Source organism: Mercurialis annua, linkage group LG5 (assembly GCF_937616625.2).
Source record: "Mercurialis annua linkage group LG5, ddMerAnnu1.2, whole genome shotgun sequence".
Lineage (NCBI taxonomy): Eukaryota > Viridiplantae > Streptophyta > Magnoliopsida > Malpighiales > Euphorbiaceae > Mercurialis > Mercurialis annua.
The window spans coordinates 12,487,150-12,514,380 of NC_065574.1; the positions used below are offsets into that span (position 1 = coordinate 12,487,150).

Consider the following 27,231-nt stretch of genomic DNA (forward strand, 5'->3'; position numbering starts at 1 on the left):
GTTCAAACATCGTAATACAATTCAGCGTAAAAAGGGTTATTTTATATGAAATTAATTCTATTTTAAATTAGATAAAATTAAATTCCATTCTAATGTAAATTTTGAAACTTTATATTTTCTTAAGGATATTATGTAATATTATTAAATAAACTGTATTCAAGAATTTTCATTTGTTTTTGTTTTTGTCTAAAGTAGCTCTCTAGTATTAATGGGGTTTGTCCATATACTTAGAAACAATCTAAATTCTACTCCACAAGAATTAATAATATCATAAAGTTAAAAGAAACATATGTAACTCATATATTTTTTCTTTATAAAGTAATTTACTTAAATTCCAAATTATTTTGAAAAAACAAAATTAACAAATTCATATCCCTCATTCTCTCCTTTATTATCAATATATAAAGGGAAAAAGCAAAATACATAAGCATACAACTTTGCCTCTTTAAATAAAGAAATGTATCATCATTTCTTTCTAACTACCATTCTAACAAATTAAAGCCAAGTGCCTTGTTTTTCTTTTGGAGAAAAGGTGATGGAGAAGCTAACGGAATTGAGCCACCTCTTTGTCACCGTCTTCCTCGCTGCACTGGCCGGTATGATGGTGCTTCCGGCGATGGCCGACGTCACCATGTTCGCTCTTTGCCCCGGTCGCGACCAGTGCTCCCTCGCCATTTACATTTCTGGAATTCAGCAAGCTGTACGTTACTCTGCTTTTTCTTCTTATTATCATTCTTTAATTTGCAGCCGTTTTTAATAAAGAAAACTATGCTGATTACATTTAATAAGAGTATTTTAGTGCATAATCAATCACTTAAATCAACTGAAATAATTTTTTTTTAACTTAACTAGAACTCTCCTATTCGAATTTTGAATATACAAAATTTAGTAGATCTTTTAAAATTATACATAAGTTTTACTTAATTTGAATATAAAATAGTATTAAATACGAGAATTAGATATTAAATGGTTAAATCGGAATTTAAAAGAAAAAAATGTAGTCTGTATGCATAAAGTTTCCTATGTTCTTAAATAAGTTTTTGATAGTGTTTAATTTGCATTAGAATTGAATAATCTGTAATTTAATTCAGTTATTAAAATGTTCCTGTATAAATGTTGGACTTTGCAAGTCTCATCTTATTCAGTGTTGCATATCGCCCACGTTACTGTTCAATAGATATTTTGATAGGCACGTCTTATTTTCCCATAAATTAAGGATAGCAGTTACCTTTATCTCATACGTAGATACTAAAAAAAAAACTGTTCAATTAAATAAAAGTACACTAATAAGTGACTAATTTTTTTAAATCGAATCAGAAAGAATATATTATAATACTGGTTCGATAAATCTGAACTTTTAAGTCATTTGTTTATCGAATTACTGGGTTTAAAAAGTTTAGTTTAAATTATCTATTTATTTATTCAAAGAGCTGTACCAACGCAATTATAGAATGCAAATTTAGTTTTTACTATTTGATTGAGATTCTCTCATTATAATTATATGTCTTAAGTGTACCTTTTATATAATAATTTTATTAAGTCGTAAAAATATATATAACCAATGTTTTTAACAAAAAATCAATGAAATCGAAGAAAAAAGAGCATCTCCAATGATGTATTTATTTTAAAGAGGATCTTAATGATAGAGAGTGATATTTTTATTTTTACTCCGATAGATTCTTTTCGACAAAAAAAGAACTCCAGTAGATTCTCCAATGTTAATTTTTTTAATTTATTTTAACTTTATAAGGAAAAATAAAAATAAAAATATGAACTATTAATAATATTAATTTCATACTCTCTAAATTTATTTTTTGTTTTATTTTATTCATATAAATAATAATATAATATTAATATTAATAATATAATTTTTTTATTAGTAATATATTTTTTTAATTAATAATATAATTTATTTTTATTTTAATTAATAATATAAATAAAAATTATTATATTTTTAAAATGAAAATAACTAACTAATTTTTTGAAATCAAAATCTTATCCTTTAAAAAATAGAGTAGAGAGTGAAAACGGCTCTCTACATGTGGAGAGTCATTTTCATTCTCTACTCTACTTTAAATTTGAAAAATAGAGAGTTAATTGGACTTTCAATTTATTGTCAAACTCTTTAAAATAAATTTTTTGATAATTTTAGAGAGTCCTATGAAGATGCTCTAAGGACCTACAAATTTAAAACCTACTTTTTGAGTTATAGCTCGTTGGTAATTTAGGACATGCAAATTTATGTTAACGTTTTTTTTACTTTATAAGATATAATTATTAATTAAAAAACTATTAAAAATTTGTTGAAATAATTATTATAGTTAACTAAAACAAAATACTTATATATGTCAAAACAATTCTCCAGGTTTCAGAGTACTAACTAAAATAGACTACTTAATTTTCTGAAATACTAATTATTATATAAATATTTATTAATTATTATTTAATTATATAGAATTTCTAATTAAAATAAACTACTTTTAGTTGACATAATAAATATAATTTTCCTACTTGTAAAACGACACTAGTTCATATAAAGGTGTTAATATTTATATGTAAACAATACTTTTTGAAGTGATAATGTCATATATTTGTTAATGTCATAAAAATTCACAAACTTTACATGTTTTTTCATTTTAATCACGCCGCTTAAAAATCGTCATTTTCATACACGAACTATCAATTTTTCTCAAATCCATACACCGTTCAAAAATCCGATGAAAATTGTTGAGTTGGCAATAAGATAATGACATGCCATAACGAAAAATGTCAGTTTTATTATCAAATTAATTTTTTTATTTTAGATATTAAATCATTTTGATATTTGAGAGATTAAATTTATCCTATTGTAATTATTTTTGAACCAAGTTAATGTACAATCCTGGTGTGAGAAGCAATCTAAAGTAGGGCACTAGCAGTGTTTGCTTTTTGGGTCCATCCACTCTATTCTATTGTCATTTCTGAAAGCTGCATTACAATCCATAGTGCCCTTCATTACTTCATTCATACTCACATTATTCACCAACTTATACTTATTAGAGGTCCCGAATATGCATTTACCATGATTTTACTTTTGGCAATACCTCATTTTTTTTGATTTTTTTCGTTTATAGCTTAAACTTTTAAAATCGTCAATTTTAACTATTTTTTAATTTTTAGTTTAAATTATAGTCATTTGTTTAATTAGAGTGAAAAGAGGTTCAAACATGTTCTTCATGTTTGAAATTCTTGATAATAAGAAAGTAAATTAAAACAACATGAAAGGCATGTTTAAACTTTCTTCCACTCTAATTTGTACAAATTTCTATAATTAAAATTTAAAAATAAAAAAATAAGCTATAATTATGATTTTAAAAATTTAGACCATAAACGAAAAAAGTCACAAAAGTTAAGCATTTTTTAATATTTAAGCCTTTATTTTTTTTAGCTATTTATGCAAACATAATAAATTCTAATCAGTTGCAGTTCGGACTAAAATGCTAAAAGAAACTATGAAGTCAAAATTTTGCAGGATTCATTTGATATTTCGATTTGAAATATTTAAAATTAAATAGATGAAAAAGTGATTGCTTGCATTTTCTAATTCACTTCATAACAATTGTACGAATTTATATAAGTATAATTAATTAGTTATACAAAAGTAAATAGAAATATGATTTTAATGTAATTATCAGCAAGAAATTGAAATAATAATAGTAAAGAGAGATTTAGAAATTTACCTCAAATAGAAAAATAATAGAGTTTTATACCTCAATGTGGAAAAGTCAATGAAAATACATCACGCTTTTAATTTTATTATGTTTGTACTCCCGTGTCTAAAAAAATTAGAATAATACTCTGACTATAAATGTGCAATCTGACACTTTTTTTCTCTTTCCCTCTCACTCACTCTCTCTCTCTCTCTCTCTCTCTCTCTCTCTCTCTTTCTCTCCCACTCTCTCTTTCTCTTTTCTCTTTCTCTTTCTCTCTCTGCGTTCCATGCATGTGATGTGCCCACTACAAAATGTTGACAAATTTAATTATTTTTTATTCAAATGTCCAGTTTTTTTATTTCTTTTTATTTCTTCATTTTTTAAATTAATAAATATGCAGATTATAAATTACCAACAACTAAAATATTTTCTTTTCATTTATTTTAGTATTATCAAATATTTTATAATTTAAAAACTTATGCTACTACTTAGATATTTTATTATATTACCAAAAATTATATGAACTAAATAAAAAATTACAGTATCACATTATCATATGGTTATCACTGTATCACCTTATCATATGATTATCACAGCTTCACCTTAACATGTAATTATCGGTGTATCATATTTCATTGACATTTTATTATCATGTCATTATCAATATCGTATGTAGCAGATTATTATATGATAATGTGATGATACTGCTGGATAATATAAGACAAAATCACATGATCACCTTATCATATAATTATCACTGTATCACTTTATCATATGATTATCACAGCTTCACCTTAGCATGTAATTATCAGTGTATCATATTGCATTAGCATCTTATTATCGTGTCATTATCAGTATCGTATGTAGCATATTATTATATGATAATGTGATGATACTGCTATATAATATTAGACAAAATATAATATCATATTATCATATGATTATCACAGTATTACATTATCATATGAATATCACAGTTTCACCTTATCATATAATTATCAATGTATCATATTGCATTGTCATCTTATTATCATGTCATTATCAGTATCATATATAGCAGATTATTATCATTTCATTATCATAATTTTTCTATAATTTTTTTTCATGCAAATATATATCATATTATCATACTATTATAATTTTATTATCAATAAGAACCTTATCATACTATTATCTTCACATTATCATCTCGTTATTATAATTTTTATGTAATTCTTTTCCATATAGGTTTCATATTGTCATGCTATTATCATAACTTTATTATTTAATTATCATCTGGTTATTACTGATATCATGAATTTTTTTGTAATTATATTTTCACGTACGTTGTCATCCAATTATCATAATCTTATCATACTTCATTATCATCTGGTTATCACTGATTTCATGAATTTTTTTGTAATTATATTTTCACGTACGTTATCAACCAATTATCATAACCTCATCATATTTCATTATCATCTAGTTATCATAGTGTTATAATGCAGTGATACTCATATGATAATCAAAATTTTTTTATAAAAAAAAATAGTCTTCTGCTCAGTTTTATGATAATGACATGATAATGCAGTGATAATTATATGATAATCAGACGCTGTTTTTTTTTGCAGAAAATCGTTTTTTGTGTAGAAAATCGTTTTTTTTCATCATAACATCGTTTTTTTATGCAGATTTTTAGATCAAAAGTTGAAAAAATCAAGAGTAATTTATTTAGATCTGAAAGTTAAAATAAATTGTATTTATCAACACGAATTAAGAAAAAAATTGCTAAAATCAAATATGAAAGAACGACGGAGTGACAGCGGAACGGTGGCGGAGCGACGGCGGATCGATGAAAAAACGACGACGAAGAAAAGAATAAAAATAAAAAAGAAAAAAGAATAAAGAAGAAGAAGAAGAAGAAGAAGAAGAAGAAGAAGAGGAAGAAGTAGAAGAAAAATGGCGAAATAAAAGAAAGCAGAGAAAAGAAAGAAGAAGAAAGAGAGAAGAAAGAGAAGGAGAGAGAATAAAATGACAGGTGTTATAATAAAACTTGGTTAGAGTAAAAGAAATATAATTAGAGTAAAATAATAATAAGAAGTAGGTATAATTACAATATAAACATGTCTTAGAGTAAAAAAATAATTATATTAAAAGGGTGAGGTATTTTCTCCATCTTTTCCTTATTGAGGTAGGAAATCATATTATTTTTAAAAATAGAGTATTTTTCCTAATTTTCTCAATAGTAAATGCTACTATTATTTATGCAGATCATTGGGGTTGGATCGGTTGTGATTACTCCTCTAATAGGGAATCTATCTGATCAATATGGCAGGAAAACTATGCTCACTATCCCTTTGACTATCAACATCATTCCATTAGGTAATAAAAAACATTTTTCAAAATTAAATAATTATTTGAGAGAATATATTTAGTATATTTAATTTTGATTACTAAATTATAAAAATATATAAAATAGAATGATGTTAAAATTAGTTAAGATAAAATAAAATTCCAAAGTGGTGAATTTGCAGCTATACTGGCATACAGCAGGGAAACCATTTTCTTTTATGCCTACTTTGTGACAAGGACTGTCACTGCTATGGTTTCTGATAACTCCATCAATTGCCTTGCTCTTGCTTATGTGGTAATTAATTTACTTTACATCTCCACATTGGATTGGGATTCCCTCAAGTTCATTTTGAACTTGAGGAGGTCATGTTCACGATAACGGTGTACATCAAAAAGATACAATTTTAATCAAATTAATCTACACCATTCATTTTACGATGAACGGTATAGATTATGAACATGACCCCCTCAAATTCAAATGAACTTGAGGGAATCCCAATCCCTCCACATTCTATTTTCATTAATGCATTAATTTTTTGAATTAGGTGTCAACATTGTACTCGGGATCAAATAAGCTCATTTTAATATTTTAGATCAATTAGACAAAAAACTTGTATTTTCGGAGTCAAATAAGTCCATTTTAACTTTTGGGTAAACTAGTCAAATAAGTCCACATTGTAAAATGTATAATTTTGGGGGAATCTAATTGACCCAAAAGTTAAAATGGACTTATTTGATCTTAAGAATACAAATTTTGGATCTAATTCATCCAAAAAAATTAAAATGAACTTATTTGACCCCGTGACACAAGTTTGAGGGCTGCATTGACCCTTTGCTCTTAATTTTTTTTTTTAGAAATTCTTATTCCAAAGTTTTGACATATCTACAACAATTATTCAGTATCTTAATAAATTTGTGATATTTTATCTAGACCGGATTTTCATGAACTTAATGGTTCAAACTAAATATTTTTGACTTTTTGTAAAATTTATCCAAACTTTCAAAAAATTTGTAAATCTATCACAATTGATGATTTTGTCGTAAATCTATCTTCGCAGAGAAATTATCAAATTGGATAAATTTGCAAATTTCAACTATTTTTGAATATATTTATAAAAAGTCGAAAATATTTGTCTTTTTTGCACCGCTAAACCTTTTTCTAATTACCCTTAAATTGTGGAGTTTACTCATGCAACAGTAGTCCATCATAAACCGGGACTAAGCAATAATTTTTCAAAATGAGTATCGTAAAAGTTCAAAGGCATCATCAGAAAATTCATACCTGAATTCAGATTGAATATTGTAAACTATTGAATTTTGCATTGTTGTATATCTTTCTCAGGCAGATAAAGTTTCAGAAGCTCGAAGAACAGCAGCATTTGGAATTCTAATGGGCACTTTCCTAACAGCCTTTGTCTGTGGAACTTTGGCCTCCAGATTGCTCCCTCTTACTTTAAGTTTTCAGGTCATTCCTTCACCTTTTGTGTTTCCTCTGTCATCAGCCATTACTATCTTAGCGTTATGTTGCACGAAACTGGAAACGCTGAAACGCGAAATGTTGAAATGGAAAACAAGGAGACGGAATTTATAACAAGAATGGGTTACTTAAAGTTAAAAGATAATATAAGCGTTTTCGATTCATAAATGAAATCGGCAAATGCAACATAGTGTACGTGTGTCAAACTATCTATTCGGCCAAAGTAAGATAAAACAAAAACATATTCTTACCAATCAGTTTTTAGTCTGAGAAGACGTGGCATCAGCATGCTGGATATCGAGTCCTAGCGTCCCCCTTCCTGGATTCCCTAATTAAAATAATAGAAGGATTTAATAGTAATACTAATAATTAAGACCCGATGCATTTATGTTCCAGATTGCGACATTTATTTCAATGCTGGCTGTTGTATACGCGAGAATTTTCCTGAAGGAAGCACTGGAAGTTGATGACTTATCCCAGCCAATCCTGAAGACTAGACTCGATGCCATTCAACAAGACGGTAACTTATCTAAGAAGGCTCCAGCATTCAAGAAGATATTAACAATCGGGGATGTCATTTCCTTGCTCAAGAGCAGGTAAGGTCTTCCTGACCAATTTCTGAATTCCAAGCACATTTCGACTTTCATACACTTCGGGAAAATCAAAATTGATTGCTGGACTCAAAGCAAATCATGTTTCATTTTCCGTACCTCCACTAGTATTTTCCTCATCTATTTGATAGACTGGTCACTAACATTCACATTTTAAAAAAAACCCTATAGAACGCGCTCAATGCCTAATAATTTAATCATTCTCATAATGACTGGATGCAGTTTCTTGAAGCATCATTACTCAGATTTTCTCACTCACCTTGTAAAAACTTGTGCTTCAGTGCAACATTTTCGCAAGTAGCAGTTGTCGCATTCTTTCACAGTCTTGCTGGGGGAGGACAACAAGAAGCTTCCATGGTATTTTTACATACATCTACTGTCTATTTTTCATAATTTGTCAAGTCAATCTATTAGTATGCAATTAGCAAGACTTCAAAACTAGCTGAGGAAACAAATACCAAAAAGGCATCCAAGAAGTTCTCCATCAAACCTAAAAGTGACAATTTTTGACCCAACTCACTCAAAATCATTTGACCTGCAATTATCCGGAATTATTGGGTGTGACCTAATAGATCATATATTTAATTGACTATCAGTTGAAATTTGACGTAAACTTGACTAAAAGTCAAAAATTTCAGTACTTAAAAATGAAAAGGCTAGTGAATCTTCCTAGAACTCAAAAACTAATCTAAACTAAAATAAAATCCGATTAAAAATTATATTTCATTTTATAAAGTCAAGATTTTTTTTTATACTCCCTCCGTCCCAAAACAATAGTCCACTTTCCCCTTTACACATAGTTTAAGAAATACAATTAATGCTCTAACTTTTCACAATTTTATCTTCATTTTTCTTATCAATACCTCTATTAAATGTTATGACTAATTTACTTTTTAGGCTACTAACAATAAATGACACTTTAAATAAGGGCAAAATGGAAAAATCAACATTTAAATTGTGATTTACAAGAAATATGGGGCAACTATTTGGAACAAAAAAAAAAGGAAAGTGGACTATTGTTTTGGGACGGAGGGAGTATTTATTTTCATTTTTTACTATTTAATTTTTTTCTTCCAAATAGGTTAGATTTGAAATGAGATTCAAAATTTATTACTGCATACAATTCAAAATGATATAAACCTCACCTGAAATGATTTGAATCCAAAGTAACTTGAACTCAAAATGATCCAAAATACTGGTACCAATCCTATCCCAATCCAACTCATTGCCACCTCTAATCAAAAGGAATAAATTCTTGATGAATATAGGAAGACAATACTAAACTAAAACAATCACAACAGACAACGCCAATAAGAATTAAGAAACAGAATGATATTTTAACTGCTTACCAATATAATTTGCTCCCTGCAGTACTACTGGAAGGCACGTTTCCACTTCACCAAAAACCAGTATGCTGATCAAATGCTTCTTGCTGGTATTGCAGGAATGATATCACAGGTGTCAAACCATGCATTTTCTGTTTCATGCTCAGATTGGAACGAATACTACTATTACACCTTTCACTGATTGTACTATTTTATATACTTATTGTTGAGCTCTCGTGAATTTTGCAGCTGATTTTCATGCCTTTGTTGGCACCTGTTGTATCAGAGGAAAAACTACTTTCCATAGGACTCTTTATGGGTTTTATATCTGTATGAGCCTTAATCCTACAATAATATCATTATGTTTATACCTATTGATATCAGTTATCCATCAATTAAGCACGAAAAGACAATAACTTAGCTGGTATATATATCTTGCAGATGTCGCTCTATAGTATCGCGTGGGCTATATGGGTAATGTTTCTTCCAACTAAGTTACAGGCTTTCTGTATCTTTCTAAATGAAAGATGACAGCTTTTTGTACTCTTTATCTTGTTTTCATAAGACATACAGGCTACAGCTTTCTGACCTATGCGTTCCTTATGTTTTCCGCCACTCTTTAATAAATTTTCATCCTGAGCAGGTTCCATTTGCCACTACAGCATTAGTTGCTTTTGTTGTTTTCGTGCCTGCATCTGTAAGTTTCATCTTTCTAAACCTTTCGAATCTGTTGACCGACTTAATCTGCTCATTTTGTAACCCTGTGACTTGCCCAGTTAAGGAGCATTGTGTCCAAACAAGTTGGCCCTGATGAACAGGTAACTCTGCTAAAGATGATTTTAATATTTAGATTGGATGCACTACGCACCAATTTCTCATCTTAATTCAAATTCTTGCATTACTTTCTTTCCTATGAATCTACATGAAGTCTTTCCATTTCTCTCAGGGGAAGGCTCAAGGGTGCATTTCAAGCATAAATTCTGTCGCTGCTATCATTTCCCCTTTGATTTTTAGTCCTTTGACAGGTACTCAGATTATAGGAAATTATCTTTATAGGAAAATTTAATTAGAATTAACATCTTTTTTTTTTCTTTCAATACAGCCCTATTCTTATCTGAAGAAGCACCATTTCATTTCCTTGGTTTCAGTATGTTCTGTGCTGGACTCGCAATGGTAAGATTTTTTTTCCAATTATCTAGTTTGATTATTTCCTAGTTTTTTTTTTTTTTTTTGAAACTAGTTTGATCATTTCCTAGTCTATTCTAACCTAAAGATAAATGCTATGCAGCTGATTGCATTTTTTCAAAGTATAATGATAAAGGTTCCTAGTCCTATTTCAACTCACAAATATAGCAGTGACAGCACGGAAGCTTAGTTCAGATGACTCGAGTTCTCTCATTTGAAGGAGGACCGGTTTTCTAGTCTTCACTTGTATCTCCATACCTGTGATGATGGAGTACAATGTATGCCCAATGGAAAAAAAAACCTGTGATAAGATATGAAAAAAAGTTATGTATCCATAACTAGCATTTGTATACTACATTCTGGGCAAGAAAGTTAGTTTATGATAATACAAAAAAAGTACATTGAGATTCAAGCATAACTGGGCTAAAACTGCAGATTGTTCCGCTGAATCTCAGCGTATAGCTATGGCATCTCCTATCGAGAAGCTACATTTTCTTCATTCTGATCTGCCCTAGTTCACTACCCTTGCAATGAAAATACTTTCAGCAGAATCTCCTAATGCAAAGCTGTATTGTCCAGCAAGCCCCTAGCCTTCCATTTCAACCAAGCATGGAGATTTTTAAATCACCAAATACGAATCTAGTTTCAATCATCATAATTGCCAACAGAACATTCATCACACATGTCATCGTTATAATTGTCTTCAATGTTATAGATACAATATGACATATAATCATGATTACCTCCAACCGCGAATCATTAAATGCTATGATGCATCAGAAGCATTTTCAAAAACGTAACAGCAGAGAAATACCGTTACATCTCAACTAAAATAGCCAGTCAGATTAGATTCCAAAGGAGTGGTGACTTTATTTTTTCAAATAAACGTATATTTATTTGCTCTTCTTGTTTTATCGATTTATTAATGTTTTAGATCCTCTCCATTGTCTATTACACCACAAGAGAAAGAAACTAAATGAAAAATTCATTCACACAACTAAAATTAAATTTTTTTTCCATATGCAAAGGGATGCTTTTCCCACTCCGTTAATTTTTGTTATAGGCACATAGGCTTGCAAATGAACCAAATTGCTCGCAAGCTATTCCGAGTTCAGCTGCAAAAAAATTCATTCTATTTGATTTATTAAACTAAACGAACTAAGTTCAAGATTAATTTAATGGCAGCTTTCAAAAACGAGCCAGCCTTGAGTTTAGTGATTCTCGGTAAATCAAACCCGAACATTTAAGTATTCCATTCGGCTAAGTTATATTTAACTTATTATAATTACAATAGTTACTTCCCTTATGTCGAGAAATCACAATATCCAGCATGACATCTATCAGGTAGTCTATAAGGAAATGCTTTTAGTTCGGTGATAGTAAGACATACCTGTCAAAGTTTAAACGCAGGCCTCGGAATCCATGTCCTAAGTCATTCTAGAGTCCACTTATATTTGGTCCACTAGAATTCACCACATGCTTAAATGCTTTCAAAGCATGAATGAGTTCTCTGTCTCGACATCACAAAAAGAATCCCACCCATCAGTTATATTTCAGTGATCATCACTGTGACTCCGAGGAATCTACCCTACTAATTGCTGCTTCTTTCTTGATATTATTTCTTTCCATCATCATTCTTATATCTGTTGCATTGTCCCATTGCCCCACATCAATATACATGTTGTGTAACAAGACATATGGAACTGAGCTGTCTGGTTCAAGTTTTACTAATGCTTCAGCAGCAACTCTGGCCATCTCTATATTGTTGTGGGTCCTGGAAGCACCCAGTAATGCTCCCCAAACAGCTTTATCTGGCTCAATCTCCATGCTATTGATTAAATCAAGGGCCTCTTCAAGGTGTCCCTGCCGACACACAATGTCCACCAGAGATGCAAAGTGTTCAATCCTTGGTTTAATACCATATTCACTAACCATGGATTTAAATATCCTTCGACCTTCTTCAACTAGTCCTGCATGAGCACAAGCATTTAGAATTGATATAAAGGTTATGTAAGTAGGCTGCACTCTGAAACTTTTCATCAGCTTGAAAAGCTCTAAAGCCTCTGTCGCACAACCATGAGATGCATATCCTCCAATCATTGCATTCCAAGAGATTACTTCTTTCTTCAGTTTCATCTCATCAAAAAGGGTTCGTGCCTCAGTGATCGCCCCACATTTTGAGTACATGGTGATAAGGGCATTGTTTAATGGCACGTCAGGGATAAATGACTTTGAGACCAACTGGTGAATTTGCATTCCGAATTGCAAATCCACAATCCCAGAAGACACACTAAGAAGAGAAGACAAAGTGTGCCGATCAGGTTTCTCTCCTTCAATTTGCATCTGAATGAAAAGGTTGATTGCTCCCTCATAATCCTCATTCCTCTCATATCCAGCAATTATGGAGTTCCATGAGATCAAGTTCTTCTGGGGCATCCTCTCAAAGAAATCACGAGCAAGTTCCAAACTTCCTCTCTGGGTGTACCCTGCGATCATCGAGTTCCATGAAAGGGTATCCGGGCTCGACATTTTCCAGAAGAGGTTTGAGGCCTCCTCCATATCTAACACATGAACATATCCACTGATCATCGTATTCCACGAAAAAGAGTCCCTTCCAACCATCTGTTCAAAGAGTTCCCTTGCAGAAACAACATCTCCTGCCTTTACATAGCACATGATCATAGTATTCCAAGATACCACATTTCTCTCAAACCTCCCAATTCTTTCTTTCCCTTGATAAAATGGAATCTTATCAAAAAGATTTCGAGCTTCATCAACTCTTCCTCTCTGAGCATACCCTGCAATCAAAGTATTATAGGCATACACCAAATCCTCCTTCAAACCATCACTATCTCTGAACTGAAGCAAAATTCTTTTAGCTTCATCCAGCTCTCCATTCTGTATAAGACCAGAAACAAGTGCACTCAGAGACGCCACATCCCGATCAGGCATTCTCTTAAAAAACTCAATTGCACGCACCACATCACCATTCTGCAAAAACCCAGTAATCATAGCATTCCAAGAAACACAATTCCTCTCAGACATTGCATTAAAAACCCGCACCGCCTCGTCGATCATCCCATTCTTGGCATACCCACTAATCATAGTATTCCAAGTAACAAAATCCCTCTCAGGCATTTCATCAAACAGGTTCCTACCTTCCTCAATAAACCTCTTCACACGGCACGAAACATACCCGGAAATCATCAAATTCCATGAGACAATATCTCTTTGAGGCATTTCATCAAACAGTTTCCGTGCTTTGGTAATCTCTCCTCGTTTTACATACCCACTAATCATTGAATTCCAAGTCACGGTGTTTCTTTGGTGCATTTTGTCAAATAATGCTCGTGCATCATTAATTTGACCAGTTCGAGTGAATTGTGAGATCTTTTTGTTTAATGAATACAAATTGTTAGGGTCTTGTAAACCAGTTTTTGAGCTTTGAATTGTGGTTAAAGTATGAGTTTTTACAATTTTGTAAAGATGGGTAGTGATTTGAATCTTCCGTTTGCATGTTAATTTAGAGAGGGCCAAGTTTAACTTCTGCATCATTTTTGTTCTCTTGTTAAAACATTCAAGCCATAATAATATATAAGCTCATCCTCTTAAAATCCCCCCACCTTTTATCCCCAATTTGTTTGCATCCTCACGTTGTAAAACCACCAAATATACCCAAATTACGACCTTTCACTTTCAATTACACCCTCAAGCATTAAATTGACCTCTTTTCACTTGAAAAATGTTCAAATCAATACTTTAAATTTTAGCATATATTTTAAAATAGGACTTAATATTTTATTTAAAACAAAAATAAACCTATTTTTTCAAGTAAAAAGAGATCAATTTAATGCTTGAGGGTGCAATTGAAAGTGAAAGGTCGTAATTTGGATATATTTGGTGGTTTTGCAATGTGAGGGTGCAAACGAATTGGGAGTAAAAGGTGAGGGTTTTTTAAGGGGATAAGCCTAATATATAGTATCTCGTATAAATCCTTTATATATTTTTGTATTTTTAGTAGAGTAAAGGATCGATTTACACCCAGAACTTGGCAAGAAATATCAAATAAGTCCAATCTCGCAATACCGGATCAAAGTGCCCCAGAACTATGCAAAACCGGATCGGTTTCACCTTTTTGACCAAAAAAGAATGTGAAATAGCCTAATTTTTAAAAAATTAACTCCAATTAATCTTAATTAAAACACTAATTAATCCTTTTAATTTAAAATCTAACAAACTCAACATTGAGGGCTTTTTCTATCTTTTTCCCTAATTAAATGTAATTACTCTCATAATTAATTAAATTTTTCTAATTAACAATTTCCGGCTACCCCACCGCCGCCCGAAAACTCTGCCTATCCCACCACCGCTGGACCCAGACACGGCGGGTCTGATCCATCCCCAGGCAGAAGGAGAAGGCATACCCAGATGGGTCTGCTGTTTTTTTCCATGGCAGACCCAGATGTGTCAGCCGTTTTGTTTCAACGGCAGACCCAGATGGGTCTCACAGAAGGCAGACCTAGATGGGTCTGCCGTCTCTGAGGCAGACCCAGAAGGGTCTGCTAAGGTGGCCGGTGGGAGCGATGGCGGCGGAGTACCGGCGCAGCGGGAGACAAGTGGCTTGTTGGAGAAGAAGAAGTTATGGAGTTTAGGGTTTCTAATTTTGATGATAGTTGAAAAAAGCATAAACAGATCCTTTAGTTTTTATTTTAAAATTTATTTGATTTTTAAAGTGTCAAAATGTAGTGATTATAAAAATATATTAAGTCAATTTTTTGAATAAAATAAATGCTAAGGACTATTTTAAACTTTTAACCATCTAAAACCGCCTAAAGTCATCTAAAACCGGAGAGTGAATTCACTCTCTGAGGTGAGAGTGGAGAAGGGGGCATTTGATACGTTTTTGCATAGTTGTGGGATGATTTCATCCACTTTCGCGAGGTTGGACGTATTTGATCTTTCGTGCCAAGTTTAGGGGGGTTTTTGAACCTTCACTCATTTTTAGTATATAAACATTTTTTTTTTGGATTGGTAGAAAAATAACGAGAGATTGGAGCGTTTGATAATTGATTTTTAAAATTATTCGTTCGGATGACGAACTACTGATCCACAGAATTAAAGAGACTATATCAACGTGCTGCAACAGATTTCAAGGACTGGAATCGTATTTCTTTCTCATTTGCATTCGGATGTCACCCGATCTCTTGCTTCAGATGTCACCCGATCTCTTGCTTCAGATGAATCATATCCTTTCCGGTACTGTTAAGTTGAATTTCGATGCAGCTAATTCAGCTCAAAAACAATTTGGTGTTGTTGTAGCGGTTGCTCGAGATCATACTGGTGATATAATAAGAAGGTTTGATACTTTTTCCTATCATATTTGGAATCCACAGATATTAGAATTTATGGCGTTACGAAAAGCGTTAAATTGGGTAATATCAGAAGGTTGGATTCATTTAATTTTTGAAAAAAACGCTCTTAAGGTAACTCAATTGATTACTTCACATATGGTTGTACTCACTTTGGCTTGAGAAATTTGTCAAAATATTAGCATCTCTTATTTCAACTTAAGAAATCCCGTGTTCAATATGTCCCTCGTCGTTTCAATGGCAAAGCACATCATCTTGCGCAACAAGTTACAACTACAATGAATCAATTCCTCTAGTTTTTTTTTTTATAATTTATGTGCTGTTTCGGTTTGTATAACTTTATTTCGGTTTGCAATATATCATCCTTTGAAAAACAAATCATATTTCTTTCCAAAAACCCATGAAAAATCAAAATGGTCGAGGATTCAAGTCTAAATAATTGGTCTAATTTTAATATTTTATAAGTTTATGGGAAATTTGTAAATTTGATTGATGTACAAAAATTATAATTCAGCCATCCTGAAATTCATTTTGACAATTATAGGAATCAAATAGACCTTTTTATCACCTTTTTCATGGATTAATTAATCCGAAAATCAACATTTATTTAATTAATAAATACATAAGCCTATCTAATTTTCACCCTACATAAATTTTAAGAATAATATTATTTAACCTACCTATTTTAACCCACTTTATTATACCACCTGATGTAGCAATAAATGAATGAATTGATTTAAAGAGTGAAATTGGAACATATATTTTTTTAGGCACTTGAACGCTTAGCCCAGTTGGTTAGCGCATAAGGCTTTCTGTACATGTGAGGTCGGGGGTTCGACCCCAACTCTCTACAGCCCATTGTTTGGCTTATTTAAAATGAATTAAAAACTGGTACTAACTAATCTCCGCTAATCCCTGCTAACAGCTAACCTAGTGTAGTTCTACCTTTGATTAAAAAAAACATATATTTTTAAATAGGAATTAAGCAATAAAATCATGCACATAAAGTGGTATCATAAGGTACCATAAGATGGGTTAGATAGCATTTTTCAAATTATAACCCCTTTTAGCAAATTAATTAGGATTGACGTTTTTAATTTAAAAAATACACATTATTGCTCGCACACATAAAAAGATACCCTAAAATCTTTGCAATACAATCAATAAAGGGTTAATGTTATAAAAATTCACCAACTTTATACGTTTTTTCAATTTAATCACACCTTTTAAAAACTTATTATAAAAATACACCAACTTTTATTATTTTCTCAAATCTATACACGGAGTCATACTTTACTGAGGTAGCAGCCGAAAAACAACCTCTAACTTAGCAAATTACACCAATGAATGAATGCAATCTCGGTACCGTGTATGAATTTAGAAAAAAAAAAAATTAGTGTATTCTTATTATAAAATTTAAAAGCTGTGATTAAATTGAAAACACATATAAAGTTGATGAATTCTTATGACATTAACTCATCAATAAAATTAAATCAAATCAAAGTAATAGGCATAAATCAGTTAAGGATGGAAACGGTATCTAGAAGACTCCAAGCCCGTCTCACATACTCCCTCCGTCCCATTTTGTTTGTCCACTTCCTATTTTCACACATATTAAAAAAATATTAAATACTAACAATTCTTTTTTTTTACCCTTTTTTGGTTCTTGAGAATTACTATATTGAAAAAAAAATATATGTCTAAAATTATAAGTATTTTTACTAAATTAGCCCTTTTTAAAACTTGTTAACATTAATTAGTATGACTCTTTGTTTGTATTTTTGTATTCTTTCAATGAATTAATGAGAGATATATGCGGAACAATAGCAATAAATGCTTTTTTGGTATTATAAACTGACAAGTATTATGGAACAAAAAAATGTCCCTAAAGCGACAACTAATTCAGAATGGAGGGAGTAGTCAATACAATAATAATAACATTAAATGCCTACACAAATATAAGGATAATATCCATTAATATTAAGGGTAAAAGAGAAAAATATGTGTATGTAATATAATTGTGACAATCATTTTAGAACATGTAAATATAGTATAGTGGACAAATAAAATGGGACGGATAGAGTATATTATAAGCATAATTAGATTTGATTTTATGCTTTCAATTCTATAATTTTGTATGACTTAGGTGTTTTTGTGTACACATGATTTTAAAGGATCTGATTTTTGATGCGTTTTTTTGATCTTCTTTAGCTTTGTTTTATGTCGTTTATTCGAAGTTAATTTTTAACCAAAAATCTACTATTTCAATCTAAATATAATAAATTAATTTCTCTTTAAAAATAACTAATTTTTTGTAACATCTAGTATACTGAACAAATTGTTTTATATTTTATATAAATACACACCCGCCGAGAGCAATTGCAAAAATAATACAAAACGATCTATTGGACTTTTTTTATCCCTAATTTAATTAATATTGTTTATTAATGTGTAGAAACCTGTTAAAACCATCGTGTATCGATTCAGAATCTTTTAGCGAGAATCAAAAATTTTGATTTCCCCAAGTTACAAGAGCTTTTTCGCGTTCGTGACAAGGTTATCTCGCGAGCACGACATATGGATAGATGGCACTACAAAATTAATCTTGGACGCAACCTAGCTAGGGTTTTGACTGAAGCCTTATTATGTTGACTTCTGTAGAGGGTGCGACACACAATATAGAGGGCGTGACATATGTGACTATCGGAGGTCCAATATGGACATGTGACACATAGCTGAAGCTGATTGAAGGATTCGAACAGATGTGAAGGTTGCAGGCGCGACTCATGTGTAAAGGGTACTGCATTTTATTTTCCTGCATAACTTTTGTCATCTTCTTTGATGACATAGAGGAGAGTTGTTGGGTATTATAAATACCCTTCAACCACCATATTTATATGATTAGACACTTTAACAATAACACAACTCTTAAGCATTCATTATTTATAGATTGCCTTTTATTGTTATTGATTATAAAGTTTATGTAAAATCATTCATTTTTTTACATAAAAATGATGCGAAGTTAATTTTTAACCAAAAATTCATCATTTCAAAAGAAACAATTAATTGTTCAATATTAGTTTTTATATCAACAAATATCTTGAATGTAGTTTTTTAGACTTAACTAGATCTGTTCATGGGTCAGGTTCGGGCCGGGCCTGACGGGTCTTTTTAATGTTTTTTACAAGTCCAAGCCCGGCTCGAGTCCGGCTCGGACTTTACATTTCTTATCCAAACCCGGCCCTAACGCCATATTTTTGTGGGCTCGGGTCAGGCTTGATGGCCTTACATATAAATTTTAGAAAAATAAAAGTCTAATACCGTCTATAAAAGTAACAGGCTTTTTGTGGGCTCGGGCCGGGCTTGGTACGAAAAATCATTGTCCAAACCCGGCCCTAAGCACCGGGCTTGGGCGGGCCTGAGCGGGTATCCAAGCTCATGAACATATCACTTAACCAACAATTCCCCCTTCAACTTGTAAGCAAAGAACAATTAATATAAAAATTAATTTGTGGACAAATCAGTAATGAACTTGCTAATTATTTGCAATTAGTCCCATTTTAAAAAATTAACTTACAAATTGAGGGGGCAAATTGCCAATTGAGGGTACAATTAGCTTACAAGTTGAGCGGACAAATTGTCAAAATGGGGCTAACTTGCCATAATCAGCAAATTCATGACTGATTTGTCCATAAAATTAATTTATATATTAATTGCTCATCATTTACAAGTTGAGCAAACAAATTGCAACTTAAGTCTAATTTCTTATATGTATTTCGGAAAAAAATTGAAAACAGTTTCTGAATTAAATTATCTCAGTATACTAATATCTATACTATATATAAAAGTACGGATTAGAGGGGGGGGGGACAAACACATTTACCTTAATGTTCTTTTCTCTTATACAATTTAATTATTAATTAAAAACTCTTAAGATAATCATTAAAATTAGAGTACTAACTAAAATAAACTATTATGTTAAGATAAGTTAGAGTACTAACCAAAATAAAGTACTATGTTGAGATAATTGTATAGAGTACTAATTAAAATAGACTATTTTGACTATTTAATAATTACTATTTTAATTATTTTTTTTATTGTATAAAATTTTAAATAAGGTAAACTATTTTAATGAACTATTATTTTAAATTTTATTTTATATCTTATTTAATAATTTGACGAGTTACACTACGAGCCACGTGTGAAATCCGTAAAACAACACTAGTATAGAATAAAGCATTCAACAAAAAAATTCCAAATTTAACATAAACATATGTGCAATAATCAAAATTTCAGGGATAATATTATCAATTAAAATATTATCAGTTAATACTTTATTTAATCATTTTAAATGAAATGTATGTAATATTATCAATTAATAATTTTTCTACAAAAGAATAACATTTGTAACAATAAGTATGTTGAACAAGTTTCCTTAATATTTCACACAACCATCAAGAGTTGTAAATAAATTATAAAATAATCTCGGTGTAAATTTTTATAAAGTAGAAGTATTCAACAAAAAAAATTTAAAATTTGACGTTACTACGAGGAGAAAATCTGCCTGCGTTTGATTTTCAATTTTATATTAGCGTGATGATAATCAACAAGTAAACAACAAAAATTAAGAGGCCGGAGAATAATTTGAAACATAAAAGATTGTGCTAGTAATTTTTTGCCGCAATCATGAAAAAATTAATACTATATGTTATTTTTGTGAAGATATAAAAAGTTTGAGTGTTTATCCCATGCAACCGTTGCGCCACGTCATTTTTACATCAAGCCAATGAGCATTTGCGATGGGGAATCTTTTAATTATTACTTATTTTTTTTATCATTCAATTTTCCACATGGCTAACGCATAATTGGTTTGTTGCACGAATGACATGGCGCAACGGTTGTGTGCAATAATTTTTCAAAAAATTTATGTTAAAAAGGAAAAAATTAGAAATTTGTATTTGACAGTTGGCCTCATACTTTAAAGACCCCCGACTTTATAACCCCTTTTCGATCCTATTCTGACGTTAAAAATTTGTCAATTTTATCATATTTCGCATTTTATCGTTTCAATTGTACCCTGAAATATTAAATTGACGTCTTTTTCATTTGAAAAAAATTCAAATACATTCTTCATATATGGCATATATTAATTGTACATGTTTAAAATTTATTTACCTTAATGTTCTTTTCTCTTATACAATTTAATTATTAATTAAAAACTCTTAAGATAATCATTAAAATTAGAGTACTAACTAAAATAAACTATTATGTTAAGATAAGTTAGAGTACTAACCAAAATAAAGTACTATGTTGAGATAATTGTATAGAGTACTAATTAAAATAGACTATTTTGACTATTTAATAATTACTATTTTAATTATTTTTTTATTGTATAAAATTTTAAATAAGGTAAACTATTTTAATGAACTATTATTTTAAATTTTATTTTATATCTTATTTAATAATTTGATGAGTTACACTACGAGCCACGTGTGAAATCCGTAAAACAACACTAGTATAGAATAAAGCATTCAACAAAAAAATTCGAAATTTAACATAAACATATGTGCAATAATCAAAATTTCAGGGATAATATTATCAATTAAAATATTATCAGTTAATAATTTATTTAATCATTTTAAATGAAATGTATGTAATATTATCAATTAATAATTTTTCTACAAAAGAATAACATTTGTAACAATAAGTATGTTGAACAAGTTTCCTTAATATTTCACACAACCATCAAGAGTTGTAAATAAATTATAAAATAATCTCGGTGTAAATTTTTATAAAGTAGAAGTATTCAACAAAAAAAAATTAAAATTTGACGTTACTACGAGGAGAAAATCTGCCTGCGTTTGATTTTCAATTTTATTATTAGCGTGATGATAATCAACAAGTAAACAACAAAAATTAAGAGGCCGGAGAATAATTTGAAACATAAAAGATTGTGCTAGTAATTTTTTGCCGCAATCATGAAAAAATTAATACTATATGTTATTTTTGTGAAGATATCAAAAGTTTATGTTAAAAAAGAAAAATTTAGAAATTTGTATTTGACAGTTGGCCTCATACTTTAAAAACCCCGACTTTATAACCCCTTTTCGATCCTATTCTGACGTTAAAAATTTGTCAATTTTATCATATTTCGCATTTTATCGTTTCAATTGTACCCTGAAATATTAAATTGACGTTTTTTTCATTTGAAAAAAATTCAAATACATTCTTCATATATGGCATATATTAATTGTACATGTTTAAAATTTATTTAAATTTAGTTAAATCAATTAAAAGAATTTAAATTAGTTTAATTTGATTATGATTTTTAGTTATCTTTTAAAAATAAAGGACGTATTTGTACTTTTTTAAATGAAAATGAATTTAATTTTATCTTTAAACATGGTTAATTAAATAGTTTCATCATTTAAGTAAAAAAATTGACAAAAAATAAAAAATTAGAGTACAATTGAAACGATAAAATGTGAAATAAGATAAAATTGACAAGTTTACAACGTCAGGATATGATCGAAAAGGGGCTATAAGGTCGGAAATTTTTAATGCATTAGACCTTGCTAGTTTGATCTATGGCAGATTGTTTTGTGCATAAATATATTAGCAGAGAAGATTAAACTATTTAAAATCAGTTTTAGATGAAAACAATTTCTTTCTTTCGGATAGAGGTGTCTATTTTTTTAAATTAAAACACAGTTTAAAAAATTATAATTGATGTTATAAATTTTTAATTTTTTTTCTATTTTTTTACTATAACCTTATTTAACATATCCACTAACTTTTATCTACTTATATTTTTCAATTAATAATTATAAACACTACTCCCTTCATCCCAAAACTATAGTTCGTTTTTCCCTTTTCACACAGTTTAAAAAACACAATTAATGCTCTAACTTTTCACAACTTTATTTTTATTTTTTTATTATATCTTTATTAAATGTTATGACTAATTTACTAATGACATTAAATAATAAACTTAAAATAAAGACAATATGGAAAAATTAACACTATAAATTGTGATTTACTATAAATTGTTATTTAATAGGAACATGGTCAACTATTTGGGATTAAAAAAAGAAGAAGAAATGAACTATTATTTTGAAACGGATGGAGTAATTCAATCGTGAGTTTTAAATAAAAGTGATATATAAAAAACAATTTTAATATTTATTATTTACTAGAAACCGACAAAATTCAAAATAAAAAAGTGAACAACTCTGATAGAACACAGAAGGAGCAACTTACTTTGTTTTAAAATAAAATATATATAGAAGGCACCATTGATAATTACCAATATAATACCACTAATAATCATGCATAAGATATAACCTATTAGTGAACAATAATGAGGAAATATTTATAATGTGATTGGTTTATTCTATGGATGACGTGCTAGATTGGTTTAGTCTATAGATGACGTGTTAAATCAAATCTATGTAATAGTTTCTCATGAGTAAACTATAAGATAATAACAGAGAAAAGGAAAATAACTTGAATCAAGCAGCTATATAGACAAAAAGAAACTTGTAAGGCACCAGAAAATACAGACTTGAACCCTGTTTTATATACAATTGTTTAAAGTAACCCAAAAGTATCCTACACTACGCAAACAAGTCCTCACGACTTGCCGTATCCCCTCCATCGTCTGAATCACTGTTAGCATTGAATGTGAGCATAAGCTCCAGAAATTCCCTACCAGGGGCTGTGCTCTCTTCAATCTGCTCTGGACTACTGCTCCGCCTTTGCGATGAAAATAGTCGCAACATCAGATCTTCTGGTGAAGCTAAACGGTACATCCACCCCCTAGCCTTCGGTTTCAGCTGGACACAGAAAGCGTAAATCAGAATCATCATACAAAATTATCAACATTCTCGGTGAAATCATCCTCACTGTCGTCGTCATCATCATCACCATCGTCATCGTCGTCATCTTCATCGTCATCAACACCACCAACCCCATCATCACTACCCTCATCATCATCATCATCATCATCATCATCATCTTCATCATCACCACCCTCGTCATCATTGCCGTTGTCTTCCTCATTATCATCGTCGTCGTCGTCATCGTCGTCGTCGTCATCATCATCGTCCTCCTCCTCATTATTGTCGTCATCATCATAGTACAAAACATCATCATCATCCTCATCATCATCATCACCATCACTACTAATGGCAAACCATGATATGCGATTGCGCAACGGAACCTTTTTCAAACAAGTAACAGCAGCGATAATACCGGATATAATAGTGTTTTCATGAGTTCTTTTTAATCAGTTTGTCCTTCTAAGAATGATAACTAAATTAAAATTTCACATTATTGGTTTCCTTTCCTTTAATATTGTGTTATTTCCTTTTCTTTGTTCTACACCACATGGAAACTCGACCATAAGAAATGTCAACATCTGTCCAACAGACATTGCAGGTTGCCGATAGACAAAGGGAAATTCCCTATTCCGACTTTACTCCTAATATGTTGCGTACAAACTATTTAACTTATCATTTTTCTTTTGCCAACCATCAAAGTTACAGCATGTTTTAAAGCCAGTAACATCAATTATAAAGAACAAAAAAGCTTAAATGAAAGTAAAAAGCTTAAATGAATGTGAAGTATACCTGCTCAATGTTTATAGGCAAAGTAGCTCTCTCCATAGCTTTTGGAGTCCAAATCTTTATATCAGTCTCGATTCCACTGCTAGCAAGCACAGTTGTATGAGGATGAGGTTCGACACAGTTTACCACATGCTTATCTGCTTCCATGACTCGGATGAGGTCTCCGCCCTTTTTCTTCCAAATAAATATCCGACCACAGTCTGACCCACTCACCACATACTCGCATTTTGGTCCGAAGAAGCTTACCCCCTTCACAGTATCACAATTTCGATGTCCTTTGTAAACTTGGGGGGAGGCTTTTCCGTTGGTATCCACAAGTCCTGAGTCACTTGCATCACTACACATAGAAGCAGGAGAGGATGGATCCGGATTGGGACCCAATCCCATATCTCGAGTGAAAAGATAGATAGATTCTTCATTATAGGAGACTAGAAGCTCACTCTGGTCTGAGAATGATAAGCCTGTAATTCCAACTTGTACATCACCAATCAAATGTGGAGGACAAAAGTAATCAGCAGGTTGACCAAATTCAGTTGAACCATCCCACTTATACATACGAATATCATAAAGTCGGGTATACTCATCTGCCCCTGCAACTGCGAAGAGATTTGGGTTCCTCGGATCAATTGTAATTGCATTTAGATGGACAACTGGCGTGTAATTCCTCCTATTTTCGCAAGTAAAAAGTTCTGTTGCTCTGCTAGTTCTCAAATCAAACTGAAACGGCATTGATAAATGTCATGATAATCATAAAACCAAATATTCAAAAGGTGGAATCAAATCACAAGATGACATGGAAATAGCACATTACAAGTAGGATACTAGGGACCACAATCTTTTTTTTGTTCATTAAGTACATTATCCCTATCCCTAAGAATGAAACAGACATAAGGTTTGGGGAATTACCAATTGTTGCAAAAATATGGTATTAAGGAATCAACTAGGCATCAGCGTTAACTGTAATTCTCTTAAGGCGTGGCCTATTATTTAAATGCTAACGACCAGATTCAAGAAACCCATGGCACATGAAACCCATAATTGTGGAGATATTTAAGTAATACCCACACATCATTTCACAAATTTCATAAATCTAAGCACTTATTTAGGTGAACATATAAGGCTATCTAAGTGCTCTAACAAATGAAACTACTATAAACTTCTGATTGAAATTAGCAAGATAAATTATTACTCACATGTTGAACCAGCCCATCCTCACCACAAGTATAAAATATATGAGGGCTCCCAGGTTCAACAGCCAACTTGTGAGCACGTCCCTGGTGTTTGCCTAGCAGTGTAGTCTCTACTGCTCCACGTTCCAAAATTTGAGCATGTCGAACCTAGAATAGAATAATCAATTTCAGTAATAAAATTATCATATCTACTTCTAACTTGGTGAAGAATCTGTGAAGTTCTAGATGAGGCAAAAAGAGACAGAACTCATTGGTGCATCACCCATCCCGTCCTTCGGAAGTATAGCAATATTTACCTGACCATCAGCAGCACAAGTAACAATGCTCCGATCATCAGTATAAGGCATAATTTTAGCTTGAAACACATTGTTAGAATGACCGGAATGAAAAGAAAGTTTGATACTGCCAGTTTCCCAATCCCAGAGTATAACCCGCCTGTCATCAGAACCCGAAACCAGAATGTCCCCATCAGCATTAAAGCTTAAGGCATTGACACAACCTCTGTGCTTATCGAGCTTCTTGTAAACACCAAGTCGCAGAACAAGATCCTGAAATGCATTACCACTATTTCTTCACACCTCCATAAAATTTAAACTAAAAAGGCAAAAAACATCTAGTTTCCGAAAAAAACGCCACGAAATGTTACCCGAGCATTACATTCACCATAGAATTTAATAAAAAGTTTAATCCTTTAGAAAAGACACTGTCTTGATTTCGGATACGGATACCCTTATCGCCTAATTCGCAGAAGATAACGGTTTCATTTAAGTTCAATTCACTTTCAATTCAATTAAATTGAATTCTTTTTAGTCAATTCTTAAGTTCCAGGACTAGTTTCTAATTATTCAAAGTTTTTCTAAATGTCACAATTTTGCAAAAAAAAAAAAAAAACTGAATTGAATTGGATTTTGTGTACATGAAACCAATTAGAAAACCATAAATCAGCTCTAATTATATGATCAAACAAATTGCGAATAAAGAAATTCGACATGAAAAGAAAAGATACCTGAGAAGCGGCAAGACGGTGGGCGAAATTACGAGTGGAAAGCTCGCCAACTTCCCGTTGCCGGACATTTACCACCGCTTTATCAGGGTTTATTCTAGCTCTTTTATTCATCCCTTGCTAAATTAAAAATTTGGAAAATAAAAATTATCAATTAAAAGAATCATATGAAGAAGAAGAAAAAACACAAAGAAATTAGAATTAGAGCAAATTAGTGTAATCACCGCATATATGTCATAATTTGCAATTTGATGCCTTTTATTTGAAAATTAAACGATCGAATATCTCACTTTTAATTCCTATAATAATTAGGAGCTTTTGTTAACTCCGTTAATTTGATATTCGCTTTCAAACGATTTGTGCCTCACTTTCATTCATGTTAATGATTTGATACCTCATTTTTAAATAAATTGATACCTCA

At 31.0% G+C, this 27,231-nt stretch overlaps 3 protein-coding genes across 13 annotated transcripts; 1 reads left to right on the plus strand and 2 right to left on the minus strand.

The window, feature by feature from the left end:
* Positions 1 to 355: 355 nt before the first annotated feature.
* Positions 356 to 11,033, plus strand: LOC126680855 (uncharacterized). Of its 2 annotated transcripts, XM_050376105.2 has the most exons (14): positions 359 to 700; positions 5,942 to 6,053; positions 6,206 to 6,318; positions 7,366 to 7,488; positions 7,897 to 8,096; positions 8,393 to 8,468; positions 9,483 to 9,569; positions 9,686 to 9,766; positions 9,878 to 9,910; positions 10,080 to 10,133; positions 10,213 to 10,254; positions 10,383 to 10,461; positions 10,539 to 10,609; positions 10,725 to 11,033. In XM_050376105.2, exons 1-14 carry the CDS (start codon positions 536 to 538, stop codon positions 10,809 to 10,811), a joined length of 1,323 nt encoding a protein of 440 aa, XP_050232062.1. In that variant the 5' UTR covers positions 359 to 535; the 3' UTR covers positions 10,812 to 11,033. The 2 variants fall into 2 exon arrangements, with proteins under 2 accessions (XP_055961670.1, XP_050232062.1); XM_056105695.1 differs by lacking the exons at positions 5,942 to 6,053; positions 6,206 to 6,318 and having other exon boundaries at positions 356 to 700.
* LOC126680854 (pentatricopeptide repeat-containing protein At1g62260, mitochondrial) lies at positions 7,206 to 14,203 on the minus strand. Of its 9 annotated transcripts, none has more exons than XM_050376102.2 (5): positions 12,012 to 14,203; positions 9,461 to 11,736; positions 9,257 to 9,345; positions 7,752 to 7,828; positions 7,206 to 7,515 (listed from the first exon to the last, which is right to left on the minus strand). In XM_050376102.2, the coding sequence occupies exon 1, from the start codon at positions 14,174 to 14,176 to the stop codon at positions 12,185 to 12,187; it is 1,992 nt and encodes a 663-aa protein (XP_050232059.1). In that variant the 5' UTR covers positions 14,177 to 14,203; the 3' UTR covers positions 7,206 to 7,515; positions 7,752 to 7,828; positions 9,257 to 9,345; positions 9,461 to 11,736; positions 12,012 to 12,184. The 9 variants fall into 9 exon arrangements, with proteins under 9 accessions (XP_050232059.1, XP_050232055.1, XP_055961668.1 ...); XM_050376098.2 differs by having other exon boundaries at positions 7,206 to 7,566; XM_056105693.1 differs by having other exon boundaries at positions 7,206 to 7,566; positions 7,752 to 8,491.
* Positions 14,204 to 23,492: 9,289 nt separating this feature from the next.
* LOC126682320 (uncharacterized) lies at positions 23,493 to 27,018 on the minus strand. Of its 2 annotated transcripts, none has more exons than XM_050377965.2 (5): positions 26,814 to 27,016; positions 26,104 to 26,355; positions 25,811 to 25,954; positions 24,621 to 25,334; positions 23,493 to 23,825 (listed from the first exon to the last, which is right to left on the minus strand). In XM_050377965.2, exons 1-5 carry the CDS (start codon positions 26,922 to 26,924, stop codon positions 23,607 to 23,609), a joined length of 1,440 nt encoding a protein of 479 aa, XP_050233922.1. In that variant the 5' UTR covers positions 26,925 to 27,016; the 3' UTR covers positions 23,493 to 23,606. The 2 variants fall into 2 exon arrangements, with proteins under 2 accessions (XP_050233922.1, XP_050233921.1); XM_050377964.2 differs by having other exon boundaries at positions 23,683 to 24,211; positions 26,814 to 27,018.
* Between the last annotated feature and the right edge of the window lie 213 nt (positions 27,019 to 27,231).

What these genes read in the sequence shown, in the direction of transcription:
- LOC126680855 (XM_050376105.2), top strand. Translation starts at nt 536, where the DNA reads ATGGAGAAGCTAACGGAATTGAGCCACCTCTTTGTCACCGTCTTCCTC. An exon ending in GACAACAAGAAGCTTCCATG is followed by an intron (nt 8,469 to 9,482) that starts GTATTTTTACAT and finishes TGCTCCCTGCAG; the next exon opens with TACTACTGGAAGGCACGTTT. An exon ending in AAGTTGGCCCTGATGAACAG is followed by an intron (nt 10,255 to 10,382) that starts GTAACTCTGCTA and finishes CATTTCTCTCAG; the next exon opens with GGGAAGGCTCAAGGGTGCAT.
- LOC126680854 (XM_050376103.2), bottom strand. Translation starts at nt 14,176, where the DNA reads ATGATGCAGAAGTTAAACTTGGCCCTCTCTAAATTAACATGCAAACGG.
- LOC126682320 (XM_050377964.2), bottom strand. Translation starts at nt 26,924, where the DNA reads ATGAATAAAAGAGCTAGAATAAACCCTGATAAAGCGGTGGTAAATGTC. An exon ending in ACCGTCTTGCCGCTTCTCAG is followed by an intron (nt 26,356 to 26,813) that starts GTATCTTTTCTT and finishes AATGCATTTCAG; the next exon opens with GATCTTGTTCTGCGACTTGG. An exon ending in TGCCTATAAACATTGAGCAG is followed by an intron (nt 24,212 to 24,620) that starts GTATACTTCACA and finishes TGTTTGAAAAAG; the next exon opens with GTTCCGTTGCGCAATCGCAT.